The sequence below is a fragment of the Zonotrichia albicollis genome, chromosome 4 (assembly GCF_047830755.1).
Source record: "Zonotrichia albicollis isolate bZonAlb1 chromosome 4, bZonAlb1.hap1, whole genome shotgun sequence".
NCBI lineage: Eukaryota > Metazoa > Chordata > Aves > Passeriformes > Passerellidae > Zonotrichia > Zonotrichia albicollis.
In genome coordinates, this window is record NC_133822.1 from 44896603 (window position 1) to 44923616 (window position 27014).

Below are 27014 nucleotides of genomic sequence, written 5' to 3' on the forward strand. Positions count from 1 at the left end.
TCAAGAAAAAAGCATCTGTAAAGCTCTGAAACATGAAAATCTTTTGCATAATCTGCAATAGAAATAAAACAAAGTACTACCTAAAGTCATGGACCAGTTGCAGAACATTCAAGAGAATCAAAACCACCATGTTGTGCTTTGGATGTGCATGTGTGTCTAATTCATTGAAGCAAACATCTCTAACTTACCTTGTATGGCTTTCCACTGACAAGTGCAGAAAGAGCAGAACGTGGGATCTTGCCAGAGCGTGTTTTTGGCAGCTGTGTCACAAACATCCCCTTCTGGAAAGCTGCTACTGGACCAATGTTGGTCCGAACTCGCTCAACAATCTCTTTCAAAATCTTACTCTCTTCTGTCTTTACACCTAGTGAAGAAGGTAAAATCCTTTACCTTTTCTGAGACTTTTGCAAGTGTTAATGACATCAGTTATCAGTGAGTTCTCACCTTGTTTCAGTACACACAGTGCAAATGGAACATGTCCTTTTAAAGGATCCTCCTGGCCCACAACAGCACAGTCCGCCACAGCAGGATGGAAGAGAATACACTGAGGGATGGAAAAGAAAACAAAACTGAACCAATAATAGACAACATTTCAGTGAAAATAATGATATAGTATGAAGAAATTACATAGACTTTTTCTTACATTTTGGCAGCAAAAGGTCAGTACACCTTAGGATTCCAATTACATGTGTATATTTATTATTGAATATACTCACGCATGCTTTTCGAACAAACAGAAGAAATAAAAACTTTAGCAGCACAAAATAGAAATACTGAACAAACCTGAGGTAATTTCCTTACAGCTTTGTGAGAGTATCGCGTCTTAGGTTTTGTTAGTGAGATCTCTGCTGGAACAAATAACATTTGTCTAAAATTATGAGTAACATGGAACTTAAATTCAGGGAGTAAGGATGAAAACCACAGTAGCACTCCTACTACAGACTTACAAAGTCTATTGGTTAATTTTCTCTGACTCTTTTTTTTTTTTTCATTCTTTGTTCCTGTAAAAGCATAGTTTCAACCAAGGCCAAATACATGCCCAGCCTTGGCTTGCAGCCAGCCTAGCTTAGCTCACTCTCTTGAAAACATTAGATCTCAGCTTCCTGAGACAAAAAAGGGAATTAAACCAGAGCTTCCTTCCTTCCTACTACATGTTTACACAACATCACATTGATAAAATATATCAAACTCTTTTTTAGGTAAAAAAATATAAGCTTTCAATTAGCCAGTTGAGGTACTCACTTCCAGGAAAACAGCCACCAAGATGTCTCAGTACATACCAAGATGTATGTCACCAAGTCTGGGATAAAGCTGGCCTTAAGATGCCAGCAGTTGTGAATCCTCTTCCAAAGAAACTGGCTCTTTTTGCTTTACCCCCTCACCTTGGGGTGTTTTGCTGTCAATAGTGCTTTCAGCACTTTTCAGTCCTCTGGACTCGACCACAAGGAGGACCTAATGTGACCCTACACAGAAGCCACATAATGTGATTTTGCTTTTTAATTTATCTGTGCATACAAGGACTATCTGCTTGCTAATAACTGAACTTCACATACTGTGTTGCCAAAATCAAAGGTTTTAGGAATATAGACACTTTTTGGTTGTTTTTATTAAGTAGGAATACCATATTTGCATTGGCTACTCATACAATGGTGCAAGAATGTGAAAGACAGGAAAAGTACAGAGAAGACAGGAAGAAAAAAACTGAAAGAATGGAAAGCTGAAACACTGTTGCCCCAGTTTAAAAAGGGAGCTTCTTGTATGACCTGTTAATGAAACTGATGGGGAAAGGAATAATTCATAGGGTGTATGATAACTCATCTTCAAAACAGATTTCACCATCCTTAGGCTTTATAGTCAAAACAGGAAGGAGAAACTGACTCCATGTGTTATGGTCAATACAGCACACACCAAGCAGCTTTTAGCAAAATATATCCACTCAATGTGTTTCTGGCACACTTTGTCAGAAGCTATACTCATTTCACAAACTATGATCCTAGACATGCCCCATGCCAGAAAAAAGGCAAATGGAAAACACTGACCTGACAGTAGATGCATGCTCTATCGAACTACAGAAGCATGACCATTTATGCACAGCTTTTGAAACTGGATTATTTTTCACAGGAATTAAATATGATGTGCACAAACTAAATACAGAAGAACGCACTGGGCTTATACCAGAATCAGAAGGGCAGAAGAGCCTGCTTCAAAAGCTGAATATACACAAATGCATTTGAATTCAGGTGTCCAAAAGTCATTGTACCCACACTGACAAATCATATAGGGATTAATCTTATGCAAGTTCAAATCCCTATAGAGTTTCAATGCATCACATACACTTAATGTACTTTGGTCACTTACAGGCCAGAGCCTCAGTAATTCCATTTCCTGCTATAAAAAAACCATTTTTTCCTGCTCTAACTGTTGACCGTGGCCACAGAAACCTGATAGGCTTATATATATATTAAAAAAAAAAAAAAAAAAAAAAAAAACCAGGAAAGAAAAAGACAATGAATTATGGAAAAGTAGACTATTAAGCCTATAACCACAGTAAATCAGTAAATACTGTTTTCCACAGGAACACAGAAAAAAGATTTACACTAAACTGTCATTACCATCAAATATCATAATTACCTACCAGGCATCAACAGGACTATCTAAGGTGGAGACCTGAACGTTGCCAGATTGTTTTGTTGTACCTTGTTTTTGTACTTCTAGTCTGTCATTCATAAGTATTACGGTTAGCTGGAATAGTGTAGCTATTATAGTATTTTTCTACAGTCTATCCAAAGTTCTGTCAACATGCCTCTGACTTTTCAAATGCTAACTTCAAATTACTGAAACCAGTAATTAGTAAATGCCAATTTTAAAATTATCAAACTTCATAAAACAACTGAAAAGAAGAACAGAAACAGCACTAGACATTTAAAAATTGATTAAAAGTAATAAAAAACTTCAGGAAGTGGAAATGGTTTTCCCAGTATGATCACTGGGCACAAGGATGGATGGCAAAAGCTATGGCAGACAGAACCATTGTGATCAGGGGTAAGGGATTTCTCATGATGAATTCCTTAGTTCTCAAGTCTGTTGCCTCAGACTAGATTTGATTAAGCTTTTTTTAATTTTTCAGGAAGGGTCAAGAAGGGATACCAGAGATTTACAGACCAAAGAAGAGGGATGGATCAACATTCAAGATGAGGTTCCCATAATGGACACCATTCACAATTGGCCAGGTAAACTAACATCTACTGCACTGCAGTAAACATGGAGCTCCAATAGCATTAACAGATACATTAGACAAAGAAAAAACTTGTGTGGAACATAACAGAGATAAAACACTTAGTCAAAGCACTAAGGAAAAACTAGTTAAACTTGTAATGCAGCTAAAATGTAAATGTAGATAACATACTTGCTCAACAAGGTGATTGTCAATTACATGGTGATTCAATGGACCTCTAATTCTGTATTTACTGATCCTACTGAGGAGGGAATTGTGGTCTTCTTAACACTTTCCCCTTTAACTAGCAATTTGCTGTACATGCATTTGCATGTGATGTGCAACATCACTCTTGGTTTTTAGCTTTGTTCAAAAGGTGGAGGGAAAAGCTTCTAAAATGTTAGTGTCATGAAACATTAAGTTTCTAGGGGTAAAACCTAACTAGCAGGGAGAAAAACAGAGATGCTGAGCTCAGTGTAATGGATCCAAAGGTAATACAGCAGGTGAAGTGACTCAATTCATCATTTCTTACAGCAGCTTCAGACCCAGGCTGAAGCAAAGAAAATGCCCCGCTCGGCCAATGAGTAGTACAGCAGTAAGGGGTGGGGATGAGATTCCTGCTGTGCTTCAGTAAGGGAGCAAAAAACTACTTCTAAGGGAAAGAGGTTTAAGCAGACTGAAAGCATCATTATATCTCCAAAAACCTCAGTCAGGGCAGCAGCTGTTTCAGCTCCCTGGCTGATCAGTCCTTGATGGATTAATGTTTATGTGAACTTGTTCACTTCTGTGTAATTTGAATTTCTACCATTCTAAGTTTTCTAGTCTTCAAAATAAAGTAGTCACTAGACTAACAGATATTAAAAACCAAAAAACAACTTGCAGATTATTTTTTAATTCAGAGTTCTTAAATGCATATTTTTCTCTTGTACACGCCCAGCACACCTTTCCCTATACTCCCTGAATAAGCAATTGATATGTCATCAGGGAAATTTGTAACTAGCAATCAATCACAGCGACTCCAGAATGGTGAGAACAATCATATGAAATTCAGACACTATTATGAACTTCATTATTTTCAACTTTTTTGAGTTGCATGGGTATTACATTAATGACTTTCAATTTAACAGCAGGGTTTTTTACTGAAATTTTCATTGTTCATTTAGCATTGCTCATACAATAAGAGACAAAACAGCTGTCAAAAAACTCTGAAGTCTTCCAACCAAGAACAAGCACTGAATATTAATCTCTGAAAAAAAAAAAATCATCCAACACTGATCATTGCATTTTAGGAAAAAAGTTTCTACTCCTAAGTAACTACAGTAGTTGGTGAAACTACCTGTCACACTGATACTACACTATCCTCCTGTATTCCCAAAATAATACATTATTTGAGCTAAAAGGTATGCTTTACCACATACCACCCTACCACACTGCTCCTTATCTCCACCATCAAATACCAAATTATGCCTGCCTTACCAATCCCACGGTATTTATTGACCCTGCTTATTATTGACTAAATTTGTTTTTTTTTTCTGGGAAGCATCTTAATAGGAAGAACCTGAAACAGGAAATACTTTGGTTAAAAGTACCAATGGAAATGCAAACAAAACAAGTAGAAAACAAATGAGAGATCTTTCTGTGTGAGACTTTGAGATGTGATGAAATGTGGGATTTTTAGTCTCAGCTTCCTGCATTCATCTCTCACTCTTCTATTTTGCTGTTAGGCAATGCTCACCTCTTCAATCGCACCAGCAGAAATTCTGTGTCCAGCAACATTGATCACATCATCAGCTCGAGACAGGACATACAGATAGCCAGTTTCATCCATATAACCAGCATCCATAGTATCATAATATCCCTAAATACAACACAATGAAAAATAAATTCAGAAAGACTACTAGGAATATTCATTAATTTACCAGGAAACACAAAAATAAAAAAAAAAAGACCTGTTTCACATTATAAATGCTTTTGGTGCTGGAAAGATTTAATTCTGTAATATTTGTAACAATTTCTATATAATATTATCCCGTACAGCTCCCTTTAGAGAAAGGTTTTGTTGTCTTTATTAATATAGAACAGAAAAAAAAATAGATAAACCCTGACTTTTTTCCAACTCTTCTTACTTTGATGCCTGACAGCTTGAAGAATGATGTTGCCTGGATCTACACAAGGAAAATGGAATTACTGCAATATAATGACAGTTGTCAAATTCCTCCTAAAGATCCTCCTGTTTGCTGTATCCAAACATACACTGTCATCACGATGCAATTGCACACTAAAAATAATTTGTATGACCAATTCACTCATTTACTTTCATTGAGCCAAATCTTCCCCTTTGGGCATTTGTATAGGGCCAATCTACCTATTTCTACAAGGAAAGAAGTAAGCCAGTCCTTGGATAGCTCATCTGAGAAGGAAACATAACTAATACAGCAAAGAGTCTCCAGTGTACTCAGATGTACAGTGGACAAGTGTTATTTTGGAGTGATATGAAGTTAGCGTGGCTGCATGCCAGCAGGAGGAGTGTATCTGAAGCTGTGCTAGTGTAAGGTTGCAGGTTTATATCTTAGATTAAATGACATGAAATGACTTTTTGGCTCAGAAGCTTATGGTTTACTTCTCTTTCAGATCTTAAAAAAACAACAGCATACGCAAGAGCTGAATTACAGGTGAAAAAGGATTTGTCTTGAAATGGTTTTACTTATATATACATATATCAAAGACCTCCAATGAAATTGTGACAACTTATGATGAACTGTTTCCCAGTTTAAATCTATTATCATTCAGTTCTGAAGCATTACCAGAAGTTTAAATAATTGATTTAATAATTCTTACTGGAAATTTTTGGAAATACAACTTCTGAAAGGTTTCTTCATTTTCCCAAAGACCTGAGAAAGCTCCAGGAGGCAAAGGCAACCTTAAATAGAAAAGAACAGAAGGAAGTAGTAAGAAAAACAGATATAACAAATACAACTCATGTTCTCCATTTCAGACAAATGTCCATTTCAGACAAATAATAATTGTCTCTACAATTATAAAACAGTTCAGCTTAATTACATGCTGGTAACCAATAAAAAGGGCTATATATTATTGTCATCAAATGTGTATAGCTCTGCAGGGTATCCAAGACCTTACCTTTTACATAATACAAGCACCTCAGTAAAATAATATCTGGTCTAGTAAACACTATATACTGTATTACAAATATGTTAACAGCATTTAGCTTTTAACTCTTCTAAGGATTAAGTATCTGTTTGAAATTTGTGCACACACTATGATACAGGCAAATGCATTATTACAGGTCTCTCTTTCTCTAATGCCCATACACACCCACACATGCGTAGACAGATAAATTATGAGACATATAGATCTTCAGTTTCTGTAAAAAGATAAAACTCAAAGCACTTCAATCACAAGAATCTGAATAAAAATGCTTTTCCGATTAAACTGTGCATAATACTATTGGAAATACTGCAGAAGTTCTGTGAAAGTATATTGATACAAGTCACTAATAGAACTTTCTAAAATAATTGTACTTAAAGCTGCAAAATTCTGGATTGCTTTATTATTTGAGTTTTGAATACATACTAAAACCCTTCTTCAGTCAATTATATGGGCACGAGAAAATATGAGACACTTCACATACATATGTGTCAGCAGAGAAGCTGCAGAAGCCTCAGCTAAAAAAGTGCTAGTTTCTTTCTTCGAAGCTCTGACAGGGTCAAACACAGATTTCTTTAACTGCCTGAGAGATATATATTCAGGCATATCAACACAAGTTTTATGAAGCTTACCCCTAATAACAGAGATCATGTATACAAACATATTTATTTACATAAAATCATAAATGCACCATACAGATTTTGCTAGCACATGCCTGTCTTGCTAACTAGCAAGTATTTAGCCAGAGGTATTTTATTTTCTGTGATAGTATCCCTGTGACACCAGAAGGCAACATTTCTAGCAAAGAAACAGTTCTCGGTAGCATAGCAATTCTGGTGTCAGTACATGTCTACGATGGTCAATCACAAGAACAGGTGCCACCAGCCCTGGGACATGTACTTTTCTAACATTACATTTACAAAAAGAATAGTTATAGTTTTGTGTATATATATATATATATATATAGAGAGAGAGAGAGAGAAACACACTTCAAAAAAATCTTAGCTACAGTAAACCCAGTACAAACTACATTGAAAAGGTCATATCATCCAGCAATGATTTGAATGCCCGATTTTCTACAATCCTAGTTTTTTCAGCTTAATTCAGGTCAGCTAGCATAACAGAATATACTACTATAAATACTACTGCTTTTTCTCTGAGGGTTCTGGCTCAACACATCCCATACATCACATTCCTTGAGAGTACTGGGAAGGTATGGCCAGAAATGCCAAGACACTTCCCACGTAGCTACCCAGGGCTCAGGAGGGCAGGCTGGCTTCTGCCCATCTGGAAGAAATTCACTGCCCTATTTTAAGCGTTTCAAGCTTAGTAAGCATCTCTGTGATATAAAAACATGACCCATGGAGAGCTTGCCTTGGAAAAAAAGATTAGAAAAACAATTTATTGATCCTGGTGTTTGTGTATGCATGCATTTAAAAGGGAAGAAAAAAATCTCTTGTTTAGATTCAAGAAAAGTCACCAGAGAGTGGCAGTTACTATGGTTGCTACCTGGTTGCTAATAGTACAGCAATTCATAAAAGCGTCAGTCATTGCAAATTTCGCACTTAAAATTTATTTAGCAGTCTAACATCTTTGTGATGGGAGAGAAAGAACAATTCATATTGACAAACGCCTTAATTTCCCCACAGCTCTATTCAATACTTTGCAGTTAGTCACTGAATATAAAAAAACAGTTTTATTGCTGAAATTAGAAAAGCATTTTCTTTTCTGTCATTGTTTAAAAATCTAAACAGAGAAGTGTGGAACATATCACCAAAAATAAAAGCCTCACTTTCACTATTTGTTTTCCTTGTCCTTTTTTGGATTTTTTTTTTCAAATGGGGAGACTGGGGGTGTCTCATGTTCCAGTTTGGTGGGGGTTTTTTGCTTGTTTGTTGGGGTTTTTTTAGGAAAGTTGTATTGATAAACATATCCACAGAGTATATTTTTTCTGTGTCTGTGGAAGCCAGACTGCTGAATTAGTGGCTACCACAGGTTATCTCTGTAAACCACATCGTAACAGAATACAGATATCTGAAAATCTTCCATGGCTTTCTGTGAAAGATTACTTGAAATTAAGACCCCATTCATCCACTAAGCAAAAAGTGAATGCCCTCTTCCATGTGTCAGTCTTTCAGCACAATAATTCCAGAGCAATAGCCACAAACAATTCTTTGATGAGAGCAGAGTTCTTGGCATCATGATTTAGTAGAATTCTAGGTTCTGTGCAAACTCAAATTAATAAAGGTAGAATAATTCAGCTTGCCAGAACATCATTATGCATATTGAAATTTTGTCAGGACATCAGAATTAAAATGTCCAGAGCCAAATGTACCTCAAAACCCCTGCTGTCAGTGGGAATGCTGCCAAAAATTCCAAAGAGAGCAGAACTGGATCATAATTACATGCAAGGAGCCAGAAGAGAGAAAATGAGACTGTCCAAAAATAAGAGCAACCTGAAAACAGATATCTCTTGTTTTTATCAACCCCTCTATAAAAGGAACATTTTGAGATGTTTGATTTGGGTCTTTTTTTGCCCGAGAAAATGTAACACACACCCACAATAACTCAGCATTTAAGAACTGTTGCCTCTTTGTCTAAAAACTGAGTTGATACGCAAGATCTTTTGGCAATATTTTTACAAAGAGATATATTTACCAAAAATGCCAGGAATGCATATGTAAGCATGACTGCTTTCCTTTCACAAGGGACAGGATCACAGAAGGCCAAGACAGGAGTAGGTAGGTTAGTTCATTATCATTTTCACAATATACAAAGAAGTTTGCTTTGCTTGGTTTCCCCTTGGGACATATTTACTGTATTTCTGTAGCTGTCTGTTACCAGCACTGTAACAGCAGTACAAATTATGCTATTCAACATTTACTCCAGTCAAAGAAAAATTAAAATTGTTGAATTACAAGAATACAAATCCAGGCCTATTTCTCATTTAAAGGTTGAATACATTCAAAACAGCATCAGAGAAATGAGGCAAGCTACGTAAATTAATGATTTACATCATATGGGTTCATTTAACAAAGATTCATTCTGGTTACATTTTACAAAGATAAGCAGGTAATTTCATTATAAATTGGAGAGACTAAGATGAATGAGCCTGACAGCATCACAAAAAAACTCTGAAGTATTTTAAATGACAATTATTATTTGTGTTTTTAAGCATTGTTTCACAGGTCATTTATTTTTTTATACAACAGTGGTAGACCTTCCAAAGAACAGTCCACCTTTAGCTTAGCCCAAGAAATCTGACTCCCACGTAGCACATCCTTACAAATGCCACTCATCAAAATGGTGTAAGATTCCCTGTAAACGTAACCAAGCAATTAGAGAACTCAAAAGAGAATTTGCATAGACAAGCAGATTTCTGAAATGAAATAATAAATTATTGGACATATAGTTCAGAAAAGACATTCTTTTGTTTTACGGTAGGCAATGATACTCAGAGGCTATTCATTACAGCCAGTCAAAGTAAATACAAGCCACTGTTAAATGAGTTTGGGCTTCTGAATGGAACAAAATAATCTCAACTGGCAGCTATAATTATTACTCAGCATTTACATAGGGTTGTGCATAAACATCACTCATAAAAATTTTTGATTGCAAATTTGAAAAGCATCTGGAAGCTTTTTCAAACTCTAGGAACAACAATGCAGAAAAAAGGGTGAAGAGTACAGGATCTTGAACATTCATCAGTCTGCATGAAATATTATTTTAGTTAGCTGAAAGGAGTTACAAAAGTAGTTGATCTCAGTGTGGATTTTGCTTGAGTGGGAAAAGAGAAAAAGTCATCAAAAACTAGTGAAAGTGCTTGGAAAAATTTCAAAGTAAATAAAGTTCAAATGGTATTTACATGTACTCAGCCAGAGATCTGCTAGAAAAACTATCTTTGGACAAACTGCTCTCCCATTGGAAGACCTACTTATTGTTCTTTCTGTAAAGGGAAAAGTCAAAGCTGACCAACATATTGAAGGATGTTAGGAAGAGAGATCTTTTGCACAGGTATTTAAATTGACCTTCCATATAACACATGCTGAAAGATGCCATCTACGAAATCCTGCCTCAATCCCACAACTTTTGGTTAAAATAGGTATCTAGGTTAGGCCTAAAAACATCAAAGTAAACCACCATACTCCCAAGAATTTACTCCAACGTCTTAATACTTTCACTGCTAAAACAGTGCTTTATTTGTCATCTGAATGCATCTAGCTTCAGCTTCCAATTTATTTATGCTAGATTAAACAGCCATCTCTCAGGGATTTTTTTTACTCCTGGCCCTTAAAAGGTTACTATTCTAATGATCTTGGGTGAATTACATACAAACAGCTTTTCATACCATGCAGATTCTAGCCCTCAGGTCACTCTCATTCATATTTTCCTCAAAATGCAGTCACTCTCTCAATAGTCTTGAAATACAGTCATGAGAACCGAGCATAATGCAGCAATGGACGTACTAACATCATATCCACAGACAGTAATGTTGGCTCCTCTTCAGTTTCCCTACTGAATAACAAGGGATCATATAGCCTGCAGTTACACTAGCAGCTACATATACAAGTGTATTTTCAAGTGCATTAAGTGCATTAATTACAGGCTGTAAGAATAGATATTTTAAATACTGTACTTAGGAAAACTGCAGGCCTCAAGCAGTCCCAAATAGTCTTTACCAGGCATTAGTCTGGGATAAAAACAACCAAAAGCTGCAGTTTACAACTTCTGCACAGCTGTCATTGTAAGTAGTGCATGGCCACTCTCCTCTCCAAGAAATACTGAAGTATATTTCTCAAATCACCTATGCTACAGGTGAAGTAAATACCTGTGTTTTTTCATATTTTAATAGGTTGTATGACACAATAATAGTCAGAACTATCCTGAGTCCCCCATTTTCCTCCAGCTGCAGGGGGACATGCTATGGGCTGACAAACAACACTGCTAGCAACAAGGATCATCTCCACTAATTTAAAGGGTCTGTACATGTAGAAGACTGCTGAAGAGAGAAATGCCTCCTTTGAAGGAGGGACTTCATGAAACCTTGCTTTAATCAAAAAAATAAAATGAACAATACAATAAAAACAGACATGATAGAATAATAATATCCCTGTGGGATTACACTTTCTTGTGTGATACACTGAAGAAAAACCAACAAAACAAAAAATCCCTCTTTTCATTATTAATTCATTTGGTTGCAGCAGAAGTCATGCTAAGCAAGATAAAAAAAACCAAATGAAACAACAGCAAATCAATATATTAACACATTTGTAATCCCTTGAGTAAACATCTAAATGTGGAGCAACATTAGGGAAGTCTGTCTTTCAGCTTGTTTGGCAGAGTTGCTAAACATGGAGTTCATTCCACTCCTCTTTTGGTAGATAAGACTAAGTACCTACTTATATATAATAAAGAATAAAGGTGATTTATTCCATCCTAGTTGAATAACTAGGCATGAATAATATAATGAATAACAATAACTAATCTGAATATCTAAGCAGTTAGCTTACAAAATACCTTTCTCTCTCCACTGATTACAATCCTGTGTTTTATTATGGCTTCAGGCACTGCAGAGGTGAGAGCTTTGAAAAACAGTTTTCCACCCTAAGCTGGGTTACTGATACTGCAAACCAAAGTCTACAAAAGGTTGGAGCAATTTTAAATAGTTGTGCTTGGTAAGAATGTACATACTCAACAATGGAGTGAATGCACAATCTTACACGTGTCTCAAGAAAACTACACCTAAATATGAGTCTGCTGACTCGGGGGAGCTAAACGGAGGCCTCTGTGTCCTGCTGGCTTAGCTGAAGATGCTGAGAATGAGGCAGGGTAAAGACAAGACTTCATCCTGAACACACGCATCTGCATCAGACAGTGCAATGAGTCCATATGATACTACTTCAGTCTCCACAGGGCTCTAGTTACATAAGGCCAGTGGTACAGCTGAGTAAAAAGCCTCCCCACCTCAGCGGCTCCACCTCCCACGCGAGCACTGCGCCAGCCCACCCACACTGCTGGCACTGCACGTCTGCAGCTCCAGCGCCTGCAGCTCCTGTCTCTCACCCCAGCTCGTGTGCCTCAGCCAACTGCAACCTCAGACAACTGTGCTAACAATTCAACAAAATTGGTACATCCGTCCCAGTGCTTCAGCTTTTGACCGGTTTTCAGTTCACTGAAGGTTAATACTAATCTTTGCATTTCCATTCATTTGTCTAAGCAAGCAGTGAAGACTGAGCTACCACAACTCTCCAAAAATCTGCCACAGAAGAAATGGATGAATACATTTCCTTTGGGACTTGTATTATATCACAGTTAGAAAGTGTTCAGAGTTGAAGTTATTTTCTGTGACTGAAAAAAAAGGTGGGCGCAGATACCACATTCATCACAAAGCAGGTGTCTCTCTCTGAGGAAAAAAAATGTTTGAGGAAAATGCCATTAGTCTGAAAGCCTGTAAAACATCAGAATACAGAGGTGGCATGGGCTGCAAAGAGCATTAGCCCATAGAATACTGTGGGAGTAAGGAAAGATCCTGGCAACAGTGAGAAGGCAGCAGGCAAGATAAATGTAAGTGATGTTCACAGGGTGATCTAAACAGAGTCCTTTTTATCTAAGGAAATGTGCCTTAGAAAGGTGTACTTTCAAAAAGAATATTAGAGTTTATGGAACTCATCTGTCAGAAGTCTGGTAAATGGTACTGAAAATCACCCACATGATGCACAGCAGGGTTTTTTTATTTTTTTCCTGAAGTCCTTTCCTGCATGTATTTTCCTTTCCTGCAAGTACTGGTCCAAATGAGCGCTCTTTCATGCAAAGCACACGCAGGAACATCTTGTGTTTTTTCTTTACAGAGAACAGAAAATACATGTTCTCCCTCTAAGAAGGTGCATCAGCTGGGATTAGGAGATCATGAAAGAAGAGGCAGCATCACACCTGTAAGGTGAAGCATGCCAATCTGTACTGCTGTACTATTTCACTAAATGGAAAAATAAAATAGTGAAGGGAATGATTCAGGATCTTGCTCATACATCATAAGAGAAAGGCATCATTCTGTGCCAACACTGATAATTAAGAAAATGGTAAACTTTGCTGTAGTCTAAGAAAAACTCATTCATTCACACAACTTTGTCTGCAATTTTTCAGCATTAATGAACATAAAACATTCAGGAAGTTTGGTATCAGTATCAGAGACAGACACACTTTTCAATCCTCATTACTTCAATTATTCTTATTTTTATATAAACTTTAGTCAAAAGATAATCAACCCATGTATGAAGTTTCTTTTAACTGTATGATATTTATTTTTCTTACTTTACCACAATATTTCCCAAAGTCTTTGCCTTCACTGGTTTCTTATTTTCATCCAGAATCATGACTGTAAAAAAATAATATAGGAAGGAAACTCAAGTTTAGTAGTGTATTTTTAGGTGAAGGTAAATGTCTTTCTTTATGGATATCAACCTATGTCACACTTCAGAATGGCAGTACACCAAGCAACAGAAGGAATTAAGTAATTTGGGAGTGCCAAACTGGATAATCTTATGACTTTATTAACATTCGGCCTTAAGTACAAAAACTCTTAAATAATACTTGTGCTTTGGAAGCAGAAATAGCACAAAGTCCCCAAAGGGAAAAACAGAACTAAAAAGTAAAAGAAGCTTTCATACTGGAAAATCTGAACTTCTACACAGCAAAGAACCATTAAGATATGTGACAAATATAAATTAAAAATACATGACATGAGCAAGACATAACAACCAAGATGACTGAAGCCTAACCCAGTTCACGTGAGAAATACTATTAGCAGTAAATAAGTACATCTGGTTTTCAAAGGCTCTCAGGAATCTCAGAAAAATGCCCTTCAGCTAGGGCTAGGTTCACTGCTAACTAGGTTCACAGCTAACAAGGTTCACTGTAGTCTAGCATAAAGAGATCAAGTAATTCTTGAAGTACCCAAAGCTGCACAGCAGGGTAATGCTCAAAGTACAGGATAGAATCCAGACTTGCCAAATGAAGCCTTTTCCCCTGGATGGCAGGGCTTCAGTGAAAGCATCCATATCCTGATAGTGAGATTTCTGAGGAAATCATCTGAAATGGCCTCTTTTGTGCAGTTATCTGGGAAATGAAGCTACTAAAACCATCCATTCCATCTCAAGGTGTGGGCATAAGAAAGGAATGACAGATACCACCTTGGCCTATGATAATGAAATTACATAAGGTGAAGCAACTAAACCATAGAAAAACAGGGAGGGAAGATTCTGACAGACTGGACTGATAAGAATTACATGTCTTTTGAAGCCTGCCCAAGAAATGAAAGCAATGTTCAGCTGTATCTAAATATCTACAAATAATCTTACATTCTGGACTACAAAATTCCAGAGGAAATGGGGAAAAGTGGACGACAGACTTCTAACAAAAACTCTGCTACAACCTATATGAGTAATATCATATCCTATCTCTCCAAAGAGCACCAACATCTGTAATTTATTCCTTCTGGCTGAAGCTATTCCTACGAAGATGATGGTAATTTTAAAGTCACTGAAGAGCCTGCTGGAAGCAATGGCTCCACACACAGACACAGACAAGTACACAAGGTCAGTTTTACACAGACCACTTGTGTAGCTGTCAGTATTTTCTCTCCTATTTTTATGATACTAAGTAAAATCTAATCAGTTTACTGTAACTGTTTCATCAAGGTACAAATCCCAGTATATATCCTTGCAAGCTACGTACTTCAATGTAGAAAAACTTGGGGAAGTGACATACTATGCTGCTCACTCCTGAATTACTGAAGAACTGACTTGTTTCTTCAAAATGTGGGACCTGCTTCAGTCTGAAAATGCACTGCAATTACCTGCAAAGGTTCAAGCAGATCAAGGAAAAAGCACAGTATAATGTCTGATTAAAGGCAACAGAATTTAATATTTTATCTTGACTCACTTTTAAATGCAATTTGTGCCCCTACACTTTGATATCATAACTTTTATTCCTTTTGTCCCTAAAAATCATCAACAAATCAGTTTCTTTTTAGCAATATGTAACAGGAAAGAATTTTTACATGTTAAAAAAAAAAATAGATCTTGCAACTTCCTTTATATTGCAGCATGTCTTTACCAGCCATTTAGAGTTGCATGTATAAACTAAACCCACTTCTAACTGGCATAAGGATCTTCTCTAATTAAATGTAGTAACAGCAGAAAAACAACACCAAAGAGAAGTGGATGACAGCATGACAGCAGCCAAAATAGAGTAATTTTTAAAAATCACTAGTTTATGAATAGCTGCATTACAGGACATATTTGGTCAAAGACTGAAAGAAGTAAAATTATTCTGTAAATCTTTAGTGAATTTCAGTGCTCATTTTTTGTTTCCTTTATATGGTATGTTAAAGACATTTCCATCATTCTCTTTGAAGAAAATTTTTACTTACACTAGTCCCAATATTCCAAAATATTCACCAGAAATTTTTGTATTTTTGTTACGTATATTTCTTCCTAGTCCAGACTATCATCTGATAACATGTGTGATGCAATTACATTCTTTCACCCTTACCTAGTTACTAGAACTCTGGAGAAACTTTATGGCTTTGTTTTTAAGCTATTGCTCATCTTCACACCATAACTGTAAGTGCAGAAACCAAGAGTGTTAAAAATATTGGAGTTTTTTTTTAATATTCATCACCATTTTCATGTATTAAAAGAAAATAACAGCTTAGATCTTTCTGACCAATGATGTGAGAACTTTTTCTGAACCACTTGATCTTTAATGTAACTATTTTTCAGATTTCAAGAAACTCTTTAAAATTGTGTTCAAATCAGGGTTCCCAGGTACTAAAATGCATTCTCAGTCCTGTAGCTGCACCCCTACATGCAAATACCTTCCAGACAATGAGTTCTCATCCTTTTTGTGCTGGTCCATAGCCTACCATTTCTCCTGGCTGGAAATAAAAATGCTGCACAGGTACTGAAAGACAGTTTGCTTAACAACTCTCTCAAGTTGTGCAGAAGTGCAGAAATGCATATAGAAGTATAGATGAGCAATGTGCCAAAGTATATGCTAGCCTTTTCATATAATAAAGGCAGAACTAGTTGATCAATTTTCTTGAAGATGACTCTGAATTTTTTATTCAGAATCACATTCTACAACACACAAGAAAGCAGGGAGTAGGAAAATATCTTAATAAGACTGTAATTTTCCTTTACTACAAGATATGACAGGATCACTTACTCAGGAATATGACAATTAAGGAGCACTTACTCAGGAATATAAGCAATGTCCTTTCTTAGTAACATTTTTAGCACAGTCTTACCATTATATCCTGGCACTGGTTTTCCTGCCTGTCCAGGTGGAGGTGTTGTAGAGTTCCCCAAACCAATGCAGGAAGCCGTAATTGCAGAACCAGATTCTATTAAGAGAACACACATACCGTCAGTTAAGGCTGGGTTTAGTTCCATTCGGTATTTACTAGTTCTACGTTTTTTGATGCTCAGCACATTTAAATTTAAAAAAAAAAAATCCTAGACAAACAGCAGAAGATTTAGAATTCACAGAATCATAAAATATGCTGAGTTGGAAGGGACTCCCAGATATCACTGAAGTCCAACTCCTGGTAATGCACAGGACACCTCCAGGAATCAAAACGTGTGCCTGAGAACCTTGTCCAAACACTTCTTGAACTCTGTCATGGTGCTGTGATCACTGCCCTGGGGAGCCTGTTCCAGTGCCCAACTACCCTCTGGGTGAAGAGCCTTCTCCTAATATCCAATCTAAACCTCCCTTGGCTCAGCTTCATGCCATTCCCTTGAATTCTGTCACTGGTCACAAGAGGGAAGAGATTGGTACCTATCCCTTCACTTCCTCTTGTGAGGAAGTCGAAGGCTACAGTGACGTCTCACTTCAGTCACCTCCAGGCTGAACAGAGCAAGTGACCTCAGCTGCTCCTCATACAGCTCCCCCTCAAGGCCATTCACCATCTTTGTAGCCCTTTTTGGGACACTTTCCAATAGCTTTATCATTTTTATATTATGGCACTCAAACCTGCCCCCAGCACTGGAGGTGAGGCTGCTCCAGTGCAGAGCAGAGCAGGACAATCCCCTCCCTTGCACAGCTGGTGATGCTGTGCCTGATGTCCCCAGGACAGGGCTGGCCCTCCTGGCTGTCAGGGCGGTGCTGACCTATGTTCAACTTGCCATTGACCAGGATCCCCAGGTCTCTTTCCACGACACAGCTTTCCAGCATCTTATTCCCCAGCCTGTACACCCAGGGTTGTCCCACTCCAGGTGCAGAATCCAGCCCTTGTCTTTGTCTAACTTTCTTGTCTCATTTCTCCTTACTCTGACAACCTCTCTATAATCATTCCAATTGGCCTGATCCTGCTTCCATCTCCTGTGTATTTCCTAGACACACTTAAGTAATGACAGGAGTTCTTAACTCATCCACATAGACCTCTTCCCCCTTTGCCTGATTCCTCACCCATCAGGATGCATCATTCTTGAGTCTGGAGGAAGTGATCCTTGAATATCAACCAACTCCCTTGGAACCCTCATCACTGCAGGATCTGTTCCTACAGGATTCTTTCAAGAAGACCTTTCAAGGTTGAAGTTAGATCTCCTGAAGCCTGAAGTCCATGATTACAGGCTTGCTGTCCTGTTTCCTCATTGCCCACTACTAAATTCCACAACAGTCATTACATCCAAAGCTACCCTCAACTTTCACATCTTCAACAAGGCATTCATTACCTGTTTGTTAGTATAAGGCTGAGGAGCACACCACGGCTCAATGGATCCTCCACTACTTGTGTCAGAAACTTGTCATCAATGCTTTCCAGTAATGCTGGCACCTTCCTAATCATCCCCACAGTTAAGTAGCTAGAAATCCTTCCTTCCTCTCTTTTCACGTAACATTTTTATACTACCACAGTTGTTATCATAGAAGAAGAATAAATACTACCAAGTGATATAAAAGAGAGTCTAAGACTGAAAAAATCCCAGTTGCTCTTCACTCTTCCCCTCTAAGGAAGCAATCTACAGAAATTACTTTGAAATGCTGCTGTAACTCTGAGCCACAGAAAACAAAGTGTAGCAGAAACACAGGATGAGACTTTACTTTAAAAACATGACTCTATCATTCTGATGGTGTCTCAGGTCACTTGGCCTGGAATGCATAGTTCATGCCTAGCAAACAAAGTAGGTTTCTCCCTAGCTGTATATGTATATGTATATCTAATCAGTATGTTCAATACTATTTTCAGTATGCTTGCACCAGGAAATTAAAGTAATTTTTGTTGTGAATTTTTTCAACCTCCATAGCATTCATCTTCCACTTCAAAAGTTATGTGACTATTCAAGTGCTTAAAGAAGCAAAAACAAAAACAAACTTACAGACTCTTGTAGTGTTTTATAGTAGGTGTTAGTACGTAGCTGAAAGCTTAGCATTTACAGCACAGCTGAACTAGGGCCTAAATACAACTGTGGGACACAGAATAAAAATTATCAACCTTCCATGCTAAAAAAGACAGGCTAAAAAGTTGGCTTTGTTGTTTCCTAATCTTTCCTCATTCCATCCTCTACTCCAGCTAGTGCAAATTCCCTGCACAGTCATGGAGGAATCTTTTCTTCTAACACACAAAACACCCAGGCTACAGTTACAGTGGTGACACAATATCAAAATAATCTACCATACCCCATCTGTGATCACACTGAGAAGTTGTAGAAAAACAAAACGTTTTCAACAGTATTTTCTGTGCAGTATGTATACTGAAGAATTTTCCTCTTTTACTTGGAACAGAAGGAACAGTGAATTGGAAAAGACAGTAGAACTGAGAGTTTCCTTTTTGACTGTGCAAGGAGAAGAAGTGGAAGCACGGTGTACATGGTGCTTTACATACTGCACAGCAAGAGCTACAAAACAAACTGCAGCAGATCAGGCAAGAACAATAGTCCCCTATCACCAAAACACAGGAATTAGGTTTGCTACTGAGAGACAGGGAACACAGCACCACTGTAAGCCTGATGTACCAGTAACATTGGTGTGGACTGGGAACTGACAAGCATTTCTCATCAAGAGTCTCAGTCCAAAGACCCCGATGGGAGTGGAAGAATTACTGAAAATTCATTTGGGTTTGCCTGACTCTCTAGTACACTGCTAAAGAAATCAACAGAAACTTGAAAGGAAACTTCATTGTACTAACCTGTCTGGTTTCTTACCTGCTTTTTGGACAACAGTGACTAAGCCTGAATGAAAGTCCATTTATTCTGGAGAATCACAAGTTCTAAAACTTAGTGAAAAGGCCTTTAAAACTGTTGCTCTTTCTTCTATTGTCTTTTCAATTACCAATGGATATATAATTTTCATATTTACCCAGTGCTCTAATCTCTAAGCCATACTTTTAGTTCCCACAGGGCAGTAAGACTTTTTATATACATGGAAAAAAATATGGGGTTTTTGGTACTTGGATCAGATAATAATTAAGAGAGGGAATCCCAAAAGCATCTGCTCTTTAGGTTAGGTTAGCTGTTCCTGAATGCTAAAGATTCCCCTTCAATACAGAATCACAAAAGGAGTACTGTCAGAGGACAGCATGAACCTTTGCGCTGCACATTTCTTGGGAAATCAACATTTATCTTTCAAAGAGGATGCTGGATTGAAATATCAATTTCCCAAACCTATTAGGAAACAACAATCTCTTTCTAGGACAGTTTTTTCTATCACCAAGAAAACAGTCTGAGTTTAAAGGAGAATTCAATTCAAAATCCTCCTGAAAAGAAATCATCACTGTTCAGAAGAACACAGGATTTTAAGTGTTATTTAAAAGAGATACTTTCCTTAACAATTATGTGTAATACAAATACTGTGCGGCCCTTTATTACAGATTTCCAATAAAAAAAGTTGCTTATGAATCTTTGGTTTCAATTAAGGTTGGTTTCTTTACAATTCAATTCAGGATCTATGTTCAAGTTACAAGATTCAAGTCTGAAAAGTGGAAACAGTAACAGTCAGAAGAAGGATAACTCTTGTCAAGTATACATTGTATTCCACCTATCCCTTAAATCAAGTTTCTGCATATACGAACATATGTCCCTTACCTGACACTCATTTGTTTATAGTTGAAGATTCTCTGAAATTAATGCATAGCACCTAGAAAGATTTGCAATGCTGAAGACTTTAGGAATTTCCATGTTTTTAATGCAAGGAAGAGAACAGTAAGTCTGTCTTACAGTCTCTTTTGCAAACATTTTGCACATTACCTGTCCACTCACTAAGCTACCAAGTTAGCTCCCCCTCCAGCTGTGGAAGGCTTTGCAGGGGCAACCAGATCATAAAACCAAATTCCTTTCTGTATAACACCTTAAGATGTGACAATGAAACAGCTATTTAGAAGAGCAATGTTTTATACTGGGAGAACAATGTTCCACAACTAGTCTGGTAAAGGTATTCAACATCTGCTCTGAGTTATAATGAAAACAATATGGTGTACCTCTGAGAATAATGAAAAGCACTTCATTGAGACAAAAAAGAAAGAGTAACTGAGAGATGGCCTTAAAATCAAGGCTGTTCAAGTGTCCCAACCGCCTCCTTATGCTTCTTCTTTTCAGAATAAGGGCTAATGTAAAGAAACAGTCCTCAATAATCACAGATGTGACCTTCTTTGTTTTGTCTCACTCTACCAGTATGTGAGTGATACTATTATAAAGCTATTTCAATATTATTTAAATATCCAGTATAAATTGGACAGCTAATGGGTAGTCTGATACAGGAACTTTTTTGCATTTGCACCTTGGAAAACAATTCTTATGCCAAAGAAGGTGCTGCTGATCCACAAGTAAAAAGTGCACCCTCTACAAGTAGCTAGGGTGCATAAAGTCTGTGACATTATTAATCAGAAAATTTCCACCTACCCACGTGCCTGATTTGCAGAAGCTGTGTTCTGCCAAATTATGCAGAGCAACAGCTAGTAGGCTTTGTGCTCAAAACTCTCTTTCTCATTCACAGTCAACAGTCAAGTTCAATAAAAATAAACAGTTTTGAAATAACTCAGGAATTTCAAGATGAAAATCTACCACTTACTTACTCTGTGCCACTCATATTCCTGATACATTATAATTTCTGTATCACATCTCATATTTCTCAACACAGTAGACTGCCATGCTGCTGAAGTATTGGCTTTTTTGGTAGGAAATACCTAGGCAAAATACACTGCATTTTGGAATGAATATTTGAGCTTGGGCTGTGCTTAGTAATGCAAAGTTGTCTGCTTTGAATTTCTCAGAATGCAATGGAGAGCCACAAAAAGCATACAAAAGAGGTAGGAAGTTGTTATGTAGCAGAAGAAGGAAAGAAGAAAAAGGAGCAACTGTCATACATTAACATATTAATGAATGCAATAAATATACTACACAAAATTCTCACTGTGGCTATGCTGTTTTGAGCTATTTTTCTGGCAAGGCTGTCATTTTTGTTGTGGGGAATTAAAGGAATTACTACAGCAGCAGATTGCACTGATAAAATGGAAAGGAGAGTCTGTGAAGCAGGAAAGCTTAGGCAGGAACTCATTACAAATCCACTCACACCACAAGAATGTACCTCTGAAGAGACTCCCTCCATATGCTCCCTCCACACAGTGGGCATTTTCATTATGCCAGAAAGGGTGAATGAAGAATTCAATAAAGTTACAGCAAAATGCTTTCTAGTAAGGCAACAACTATTGGGCATTCTGGAACAGAAAACCACAGTACCTGATGAATTACAGGACACAAAATCTGCATCACAGTACACCATACTGCTTCCTTAAAATAAAACTGAATCTAACACATCACAGAAATAATATGCACTCCCAGTGTCCTGAAGATTCAGGGGCCAGATCATCAAGTATTCACACAGACCTCAGTTCCTTCATCCTTTAACATACAACCGCACAGAGCAAAGAAGTCAGTTTCTGTCAGTCCTTTATCACTAAAAAGCCAAGCAAGCTTCTAATTGCAGCAGCAGTAAGCTGCCTCACTCACAGCTTGGATTTAGCACTGTTAACCCTGACAAACTCTGTCTAGATAGTCATGCTGCAGGTTGGTAGCCCAAGCACCAGCTCAGTCTTATGCTTACTGATATTGGAAGAAAATTTCTGATAATTGCTTTAGCCTCTGTACAGTACAACTCAGCCATGCCTTCAGCAAGGCCTCAGAAGTATCTTGTGTAAGTTGTGTAACTTTGCCAAGCTGCTTTCTTTGTTGCTTCCCTGGAAGAGATCTACATCAGGATGGCACATGACATGTTATATTATTAGTGTGTAAAAAGACTGAGCACACATGGCTGATGCTGGGTATTAAAGTACAAACAATCTGATGCTCATTATCCATCAACACTAAAACAAAGACATGACACCTGGCCACTATTATCCCAGAACACCAAAGGGCATAGATAAGGACAGTTTGGATAATCCCAATACAATGTGATGTTTGGTGCTGCTACAAAAATCCACAGCACTGCTCCACCCACATTCTTAGTATATAGCTATGCTATGATTTTTACCACATTCTAAGAGTAAAAGCTAGTGAAAACTATTTTCAGAGCTATGATAAGTATACTCTGAACCTCCCCATCCATTTTACTCATTTAGTCTTCATTTTATTTAAGCTTGTCATCAAATGAAGTAAAATTTAATGAAAGAGCTTACATTTACTGTAATTCTATCTAGCAATATATTTAGCATGGTACTACAGCAAATTATAACAAAAAACTGAGAGGAACCACAAGAAAACAGCAAGGACTGAAGAATCTGAAGAACTGTAAATTCTGAAGGATACTCTGATTCACTTTTATCAAGTGTCAGAAAGAAGTATGAAATTAAATCCAGTTCACACATAATACACCATTAGATTAGATTAGAGACAGTCTGTCATCCTAAATTATAAAAGGTTTTGCTGGCTTGTAGCGAAACTTCAAAAACTTTTTCATGCATTGTTTAGTATTTTATTTCATTCCTTGCTTCTGAGGACTATGACATGCAGCAAAAAAATTCTTAAACACTCACTGTAATTATAATTTATTTTTTCTCCATCTGGCTGCACTCTTAATTATTCCTCTTGTGAATTAAGCACATGCAGCATCAACACAATAAATATCAGATGTGTAGAGAATAACAAAATATGGTAAGTCAGGAGCAGGGGTCTACTTTGTGGCTTTACAACAAAGAATTATCAGCTTTAAGGTGAGCTATGCAAGTTTGGTGATTTGTAATCAAGGTTTTCACACTTGTCTTGTAAGGAGTTGAAAAACTCCTTGTAAACTTAAATAAAGCTAGGGCAAAGAATAAGAATAAATTATTCCAGTAAATAACTGGAAAGATTTTCAATCAAGACTTTCTTGCTCTAATGTTATTTAGAGAGACACTCTCACATCTAAAGCATGACCTTTCCATCAGGCTGCTTACAATTTAGGTAACATTAATTTGGCAGAAGATCAGAAGAATTTGATATCTTGAAGTGGCTTCAAAATATGTTTTTTCATCCCATTAGCACTCTATAAAACAGAACATAAAACCTCTACATGTGAACTGTAAGCCTCATGGAAAAACAACAGTGTTTTTCACCTATTCTTCACACCCAAGTAAAATTAAATTTTACCTTTCTCACTTGGTAAAATTGTACACAGAACCTTCAAAAAGCTCTTCTTAACTGTCTAACTTCTCTACTCAGAAACTGCAAAGAAGAAACTGTAAAGCAGAAACTTCATTCAAAAAACATGGGAAAGAGATATAAATAGAAAATGAAACAATAATTTTTTTAAAGTGTGACTAAGATTCATGGACTTACGAGAAAAAAAAGTGACAAAGTGAGCTAAAAGTTTTGAAAACCTGAAGTTCCATTTCTCAAAACAGAAATCCATTTTATTTATAAAGTTATGTGTTTTCTGAAAGTGCCTGCATTTCCATGCTTATTCTTAGAATTGAAGGTCAGGAGAGAAACCAGCATTTTTTAAAATGTTTTCTAAATGCTTTAAAGAACGTAGAGTCATAATTTACCATGAACATAATTTACCAAGCATCTATTACCATGAACATGTATCGCACTTGTGAAGGGCAAATACTTGCAATACAACAGTTCTATTCCTGTATTCAATTCACTTGTTTGAAAATAAAATCAATGCCCAAACCAATTAAAATTCATCCAAGGCTCACTTTCACAATTATCCAATCACAGAATATACTTACAAACTGTGGGAGTTGGTGTTATACAAATACACAAGGTCTCTGAAATTTTCAAAGCACATTTAAATGAAATCTCAAAAATACATATACAAAATATAACTGCAAGGAAGGTCCAACTAGTTTAGTTAAGGGTTTGTGGGCCATGACAAATATTAAAACCAAAGCAGAAAATAATTGGTTATCACTAACTGGCAAGCCAGTAATAAAGCACCAGAAGTTTATGTATTCATTTTGTAAGTACACTAGGCCCTTTGCCTCCAAATATTATATATGCTATTATAACATACATCTTATAAATTGCCTGTAGCAAAATGACAGCCAAGACTAGAGAATGGAAAGATTTTTGGTTGTATTTGGAAGATGTCAGATGACATGTTTAAAAATGCATTAAGTCAGGCAATGCATCAAATTGTATTTTCAGACAAAATAAATTTCAAATTGTTTTCATCCTACTGTGACATCATATCTGATATATGATGAAATACTAAGAGATAAATGGAAAATTTAAAAGTAATTACACATCTCAGTGCTAACTGTTTGCTGTTTAATTGTTTTGAGGAATCTTAATACATTGCAAGCATAGTAATACTGGCAAGATGGAAAAGACAGGTAAAATTACTACTGTGCAATTCAAGTATCTTTATCAGGATCTAATATCTTAGATATAATCTCTTCCTACCCTCACTTTGAGCAACATAAAAAAGCAGTTGCCATATGACAAGAAAGAGATCAACAAGCTGTAACATCTTCACACTCATACAAACTGCCAGCACTCTCATCGCTCATCTCCTTCAGAGAGATAAAGACTGCACTATTCTATTTTAACATATCCATTCCTAAACATGTCCCCTCATCTTCTTCATTTGCCTAAATGCAACCCAAATATTCAGTGCACACTAAATATTGCCCATGGCTCAACTTCATAACTTAAGACTGCTTTACAGTTCTTTTATTTTCAATCATCTAAACTATATCAATGAAATTTTAAGGATGAAAACATTTACACTTCATCCATATTAATTTTGTCCCTGACTGCATGTGGAAAGACAATCAGAAAAGATTAAGATTAATAAGCACTGAGAAACTGAAGCCAAATGGGAACAGAAAAGCCTAATAAACACTTTTTATCAATTCTAAGTTGGAAAATGCCAGCACAAATGAGGCAGACTAGCAGCAGCACAGCTAATAATGAATTTGTATCAACACAGGAGGAGCTGACCAGTGGGTAAAAACCAGAGTATAGCCATGAGGAAAAGAGAACCTTCACAGAAATGTGAAGTACAGAGATGCATGCTTTTTGTTTTTTTAACTAGAAGGGTGTAGTACATTTACTGACTTAACCATGTTCCAATTGCAATAAATTCCACAAATAAAAATAAAAAAACTTTTTTTTCAAGCCTCAACATTCCAGATCTACCATCTGGGTACACTTCCCAAAACACATTGAACAACTGAAAGCCATGTGAAATGCACATTTGAAACAACCCTCAAATGAAAAATATTTTTGGAGAAAAGACAATTTGTGAAATATGAAAGATACTGAACAGCATTGAATGCCACAATAAACCTATGAAGCTGTAATGATTCATGCAAAACAAAATCACCCTAGAGAATATGCATATTATCCAGACATACCTTCTTTAATGTCCAAGAATGGGAAAACCACACAGAACTGAAAGGTCAGTCTCTGCCTTGGCAATGCCTACGGCCACTAAAAAAACCTTTTCCTCTCTCTCCTTCAATAAGGACAACCAAAAATCTGTTTGAATTGGGTGTTGTAAGATGACATTGAAGGAATTATGAGATACTGCTACTAAGGATACACAGTCCACGTGCAATTACTAAACAGCAAACAATGGCTGAAACAATCTATATTTTTCATACCCTTAAAGGACAGAATGCAAGTCTCCAGGGGGAGACATGAAAAATGTCATGAATGCCTGTTATGAATTCAGTTATCCAGTAAATAATGATCAGGGGACTCAGTAAATCAGGGCTGCAGAGCAGCAGAAGTTTCTGCCAAGTAGTTCCCACTTCTGTAGAACTGTTTGTAGGTTATCAGCTTTCACTAAAAAAATAGTATCTGAGTCTTGACAGGATGCACACATCTTTAAAAAGCATGAAAGTAGTTGTGTCTACACTGAGGCACCTGATAACCGAAACCAGTTGCCCGGACTTTGGAATAAATTTGTTTCATCTTTTTCATTTCAACTCCAGATTCCTGGTCCCTGTAACTCCAGAACTGAATTTCTGTCACTCCAAAAAAAGTGAAGAACTGACTATTTGTTGCAAATCAAACAGCCATCCTTTCTTTAGTTTACCTTTCCTGCTGGCTTTGGGTCTGAGAATTTCATGATATTGAACAAAATCACTGGACTGATCTGCACTTTTGTACGAGGCAAAGTGGAAGGTAACTGAAGAACAAAATGTGGAATC

General features: G+C 36.9%; 1 protein-coding gene across 3 annotated transcripts in view; it reads right to left on the bottom strand.

Moving 5' to 3' along the window:
- The window catches only part of ACSS3 (acyl-CoA synthetase short chain family member 3), a 70060-nt gene that overhangs the window by 4380 nt on the left and 38666 nt on the right, over positions 1-27014 (bottom strand). For all 3 annotated transcript variants that reach the window (XM_074539667.1, XM_074539666.1, XM_005480773.4), the window contains 6 exons: positions 16686-16781; positions 13688-13751; positions 6053-6134; positions 4950-5072; positions 445-544; positions 189-364 (listed from right to left, as the gene is read on the bottom strand). In XM_074539667.1, the coding sequence (XP_074395768.1) occupies positions 189-364; positions 445-544; positions 4950-5072; positions 6053-6134; positions 13688-13751; positions 16686-16781 (641 nt within the window). The remainder of the gene's footprint in view (positions 1-188; positions 365-444; positions 545-4949; positions 5073-6052; positions 6135-13687; positions 13752-16685; positions 16782-27014) is intronic.